At 45.2% G+C, this 6,000-nt stretch overlaps 1 protein-coding gene across 1 annotated transcript in view; it reads left to right on the top strand.

The window, feature by feature from the left end:
* The window catches only part of LRRC71 (leucine rich repeat containing 71), a 28,081-nt gene that overhangs the window by 4,804 nt on the left and 17,277 nt on the right, over positions 1 to 6,000 (top strand). Inside the window, exon 4 of the mRNA XM_018565370.1 lies at positions 3,444 to 3,578. Within this exon, the coding sequence (XP_018420872.1) occupies positions 3,444 to 3,578 (135 nt within the window). The remainder of the gene's footprint in view (positions 1 to 3,443; positions 3,579 to 6,000) is intronic.

The following is a 6,000-nucleotide window of genomic DNA, read 5'->3' as shown; positions in this document are numbered from 1 at the left end:
ATATATATATATATATATAATATTGTAGAGAATAATAGTAACTGTGACTTCACAAGAGTAATTTATGCCATCACATTACCCACTATTGTATGAATTTACATGTGCACGGGCGTACATTCCCAAACTTGAAACTTCTCCATTCAGGAACTTACTGTAAGCACAATAGACACCAAAATGCAGCAGTTGGGGCTTCTGGGTGATGCAAATACAGATGTATTTTACACTGTATGGCCATACGCCTGTATTTGCATCCGTGAGAATAAAGCCTAGGACTTCTGCAATTAGGTTATCTGAACACAGGCATTCACATGCATCTCATAGGATGCAGTTACTGTTCAGCTGATCATTTTTCAGCATGGCCAGCTTTACTTTGTCCACACACATTTCAATTAGGGTTGCCACCTGTTGTAACAATCCTTGGAAATGTCATATATGGATCTCAGCTGCAGATGTGACTGCTGATGAATTTCAGCTGGTGTGCATTAGTAGGAGTCCAGGAATTATTAGATCTTAGCATATACCCCAGAGAGGAAAAAAGTATCAGATTGTAATGTTACGTGAGCCTGTATTACCTCATACCGGACAGGTAACGCATACAGTTTACATACACACACATCCATGAAAGGTTAAATAGTCTATTGGTTTTAGTCAGCTGACTTTCGGGACTCAACCTCTCTCCTTCTATGAACCAGCTATCCACCCACTGGTTTAGCACATATACACTGGTAAAAGAATTGTAAATCAATGCTATTTAAATGGTTAATGCATGTACTTGCATGTGGTTTGTTTACGATGGCCGTCTAATGAAGGTGTCAGCATGAGTCACTGTCCTAGTAAGACCCTGCAGGAATGCTGGTGATGAGTAGCTGGAGGAACAAGCAGAAGCCTTGCAGGGGTTGTAGGGATGTAGTGAGCTGACTTTAAATACTCCAACTGCTTCGTGACAGAGCAGAGAAGGAGGCCAAAACACTGATCGGAGGATAGCGAGTGATTAGGTAAATATAAGGAAATGTTTAGCAGTAGTCACAATTCCAGGATGGAGAGGGTAGTGGAAGTTGAGTTAATCCTGTTAGGAATCAGTAAGGAGTGTGGTGCAGCTGAGTGGGAAGAAATGCTCAGCATCTGCATTAATGCTAGGACACTGAGCAATTCAAATCTACCAGCTTTAGCTGACAGCCTGCTAGAGGAGGGTGGAGCAGAGTGATGCCGAAGGAAAAGGCAGCACTGGACTGCGTTCCTGGAGCGTGGATGGGTGTTGTGTACGGGTTTCATGGCAGCTGAAACCCGGCACAAGATGTCAGGTAGACAGGAGCAACCAAAATTAGGAGAGGGGCTCCAGGCTCCCCACTGGAAGTAGACTCGACTGTGATATTCTACGTTGTAGAAGGTGGTACAGTCTGGCATTCTGACAGTGTCTTGGTGCAGGAAAGGTATTTCAGCTGTTCTTCTTCTTGTATCTCCTTTATCTGTCAGTGTGTGTGGCTGACAGACATACTGTGTACCTCTTGCCTTTTTGCAGCCCTCCAACAGTTTAATTCACTTTGAACAAGACCGATGGCTGCTTTATATTTCCTTACACAGTTTTGCAGCTAAAATATCTGGAAAGGACCCTTTTTTAGATATAACATATTGTAAGTTAGGATTTGTTTTATATTTACTTTCAAGAGGCATTGCAGGAAAAAAGTGAAACAAATTTATTGTAATCCAGCAAATATTGCATCTATGCTAATTCAGAAATCTCAATCATTTCAAGGTAATTGGTCAGTGTATATACCTCAGTTACATTGCTGGTCAGTGTATATACCTCCGTTACATTACTGGTTGCTGTATATACCTCCGTTACATTACCGGTCAGTGTGAATACTTCCATTACATTGCTGGTCACTGTATATACCTCCGTTCCATTACTGGTCACTGTGAATACTTCCGTTACATTGCTGGTCAGTGTGAATACTTCTGTTATATTGCTGGTCAGTGTGAATACTTATGTTACATTGCTGGTCAGTGTGAATACTTCTGTTACATTGGCGGTCAGTGTGAATACCTCCTTTACATTGCTGGTCAGTGTATATACCTCTGTTACATTGCTGATCAGTGTATATACCTCTGTTACATTGCTGATCAGTGTATATACCTCTGTTACATTAGTGGTCACTGAGAATACCTTTGTTACATTGGCGGTCAGTGTAAGGCCTCCTAGCTAATTTTCTCCTCACTCTCTCTCCTGGCTGTCTCTGCTCCCTTCCCCCTGTATATTGTCCAAAACAATTTCTGCGCGACGCTAGAGTGTTTGGGTTTTGCTTGCAGAAAAGGTGGCAACCATAACTTCAATATAATTGTGAAATCTCTGTACAAGTCCTTTTAGATCTACAAACAACCATGTAATGTGAGGGCCTACCTTAGTAAAGGAAGCCCTTGTACTACTCGGATATTGGCAGAGCTAAAGAAAATTGTAGAATTAGACTAACATTTGTACATTGTAGCCCCCTTCCATCTGCATGCTGCCACATGCTAACCCTTGGGCCGGTTGATGTGTGACTGTTCAATCCATGAAGACATCTAAACCAGTAACGGCCTGTTCACACCAGAGGTGTTGGGGCTGCGCTAGCTGCTTTTTTCCAGCGAAGCCTCAACACACAGACGCGGCAGTTTGCCTTGTTTCAATGGTCTAAAAAAGTATTTTGTACTTTTTTTTTTCAGCGCAGCCTGATGCGAAGCGGTACAACCACATTGCACCACACTGTACTGACTGAACTAAATAAAATGTCACTCATAACATTTTAATAAAGTTCTAAAACGTTTAGCAATGCGATGCACCGGGATTGGTGCATGAACATTGTGTCTATCATGGCGTTCAGCTCGGCTTGCTGGTGTGAACGTGCCCTAAAATGACCAGTTATGTCTTGCATTTTCCAGCAATTAGCAATCTGGCTTAAGGTGCCCACACGCCTTGTGATAATCGTACGATAATCGCTGGAAATCCCACAATCGTACGATTATCGCAAGGTGTGTGGAAGGTGTGCGACCGTTTCTACTGTACAGTCGCACCACTTTTATCTTAGGAACATGTTCGAAACCCCGCCGAGAATCGTACGATTGTCGGCGGGTGTGTGGCATGCTCGTAAGATAAATGCCGCAAGCGCACACTGCCCGTTCAGCATTGCGGTCATCGGAAGCCCGCCCCTCAGCGGGGCGGGCTTGCGATTATTGCAAGTACGATCTGCCTGTCCAAGATGGGCAGATCGTACGTTTTTTTAATTACCTTACAACCATCGCAAGACAAAAGTCTTGCGATGGTTGTAAGGTCTGTGGCCAGCTTTAGAAACTGAAGTCAGAAGTCTCGCACCCACTCTGCAGAAACCAAAGCAGCTTTAATTAAATATTGGATTGCCTATAATTAATTGTGTGTATTTTTTTCTGTCTGTTGACACTTTTGATTACAGATGACTACCAGTGCACTGGCAACCTTGAACAGGACTTTACTGAGCTCTGTAGCCGCCTTGGCTATACAGAATGTCCCAGAGTGGTGAACAGACCGCGACTGGCCAGTACACCGGCATCTGAGAAAACTACCTTTGGTGAGCTCTGACTTTACCCAGCAGGTTCCATGCAAGTTAAGGTGCAGCTGCGTCACCTCCTCTTAAGGTGCCCATAAACCTTACAATTATCGTTCGATTTCTTTCACCTTGTCATCGGACCCCGTTTGATTTCTGTTCGAATATACCCCACCAATGTAGATTTTGATTATCGTTCATTAGCAATACTAACTGGCCGAATTTCGTCGATCGACAGAACAGATTTTTGTTTGCGCATGTGCAGTGTTCAAGTTGCGATTTTTTTGGTACAAAAACATCAGTAATCCATTGAATTTCATACGATTCGAAAAAAGTTTTCCAGCCTCACCAATAGAGGAAATTCGGCCAGTTGAACAGTAATTGTGATCGTTCACAACTTCAACTGGCCGATTATTGTACAAAAACCCGATCTTGTTCGATTTACGAACGATAATCGCAAGGTGTTTGGGCACCTTTAGGCTGAGTCTGCATAGATGCAGATGGTCAGCATCTAGGATTCATACTCGGGTGGTGTTCAACATGCAGCAGTAGGTTGATGCAAAACAGCTGACAATCATAATGTACAAAAAAATTTGTACGGAGCTGTTCAGTAGGGATGAGCTTAGATTCAGACCAAAGCCTGTTCGAACTTGTGCTCATCCATAATCTTGAGGTCTCATATTTGCCAGATAGGGTTGGAGCAGACATGCATAAAAGGTGCCCATACACTTTACAACCCAAAAGTCGTACGATCTGCCCATCTTGGACAGGCAGATCGTACATGCGATCATCCCAAGCCCGCCCCCCTGAGGGGCGGGCTTCCGATGACTGCAATGCTGAACGGGCAGTGTGTGCGTGCGCACACCGGCCCGTTCGACAGTTGTCTCTCGATCATGTTAAAAACCAGCCGAAAATCGTACGATTCTCGGCTGGCTTTCCAACATGCTCGAAATACAAAAGTCGTGCGACCGTACAGTAGGAACGGTCACACGCCTTCCATACACTGCACGATTCTCGTACGATCGCGGGATTTCCTGTGATTCTCGTACAAGAATCGTGCAGTAAATGGGCACCTTTAGATTTAGAAGTCAAATGAAGTTTTGTTTTCACTCACAGCCATTTGTTCTATGTAGAAACATTTTTTTAATGGGCTAATTGGGCAGCACAGTGGTGTAGGGATTAGCACTTCTGCCTTACAGCACTGGGGGCCTCTGGTTCAAATCAGGGCCAGGACACTGTGCTTGTGTAAGTTTCCTCCGGGTACTCCCACACACCAAAGACATGCTGGTAGGTTAATTGGCTCCTTTCTAAATTGGCCCTGTATGTATGCATACAGGAACCTTAGATTGTAAGTTCCTTGAGGGCAGGGACCAGTGGCGTAACAATCGCCATAGCGACCTTGGCGGCCGCTATGGGGCCCGTGGCACAGTGGGGCACAGGGTGGCCCGGCCAGATGCCGAGCGGACAGCCTGGGTCACTATGGCATCCTCTGCTGGTGGCTTTTACCAGCGGCTCTGAAGAAGAATGCACTGCTGTTCAGATCACTGACAGTAATCTGTGCAGCAGCGCGTTCATCTCCAGAGCCGCTGCTGAGTCAATGAGAGCCAGTAGCGGCAGTGGAGGAGGCCTGACCCGGCAAGGGAGGAGGCTTGGCCCGTGGTCGACAGCAGGGGAGGAGGCGGGGCCTGGTGACGGAGAACGAGGCGGGGCCCATCAGCGAGCGTGGAGGAAGAGGAGGCAGACAGGTAAGGAGGGCGACCAGCCCACTTGAGGGTGACCCTGCAGAGCCCACCATAGATAATGTATGGTGGGCTCTGCAGGGTCACCCTCAGGTGGGCTGTGTGGGATCTCAAGTGGGCTCTGCAAGGGGTATAACTAGAAATCACAGGGCCCCATACAAAATTTTGCTATGGGGCCCTGTGACTTCTAGTTACGCCCCTGGCAGGGACTGATGTGAATGTGCACTATGTAAAGTTCTGCACAACTTGTTGCGTTATATAAATACCAATAATAAATAATAATGGGTTGGATTAAAAAAAATAAAAGTGCGTTACTATAGGCAGGCAAAAGCACAATCTGTAGACAAGAAGGGTCAGGTTTGCCTGTGGACAGATCATAAAACAGGTCACTAGCATTGATATAGAGGGGACAGGGCCGGTAAAGAGCACAGATCTGGATACAGAGATAGAAGCTGAAAGGTGACACAGGACAAATCATAAAACACATGTGATCAGAAGAACAAAGCCAAAATGCACAAACACATTAGAGCTAGGAGGAGGAGTTAGTACATACTAAACACTGACAGTCAGACTAAGTTCAGACAATGGTCCGGTATTGGCTGGAAAAAGTGGAGACAGTAAGCAGATACAGATAATGGGGAGACAAAACACAGGTAAGAAGACAATGATGGCACAGATCTGAGACATTCATTGTTAACAAGTGATGG

This window comes from Nanorana parkeri, unplaced genomic scaffold, assembly GCF_000935625.1.
Source record: "Nanorana parkeri isolate BGI_ZX_2015 unplaced genomic scaffold, ASM93562v1 scaffold837, whole genome shotgun sequence".
Taxonomy (NCBI): Eukaryota; Metazoa; Chordata; class Amphibia; order Anura; family Dicroglossidae; genus Nanorana; species Nanorana parkeri.
The sequence above is the reverse complement of the archived record's forward strand: the minus strand, read 5'-3'. Positions and strand labels throughout refer to the sequence as shown.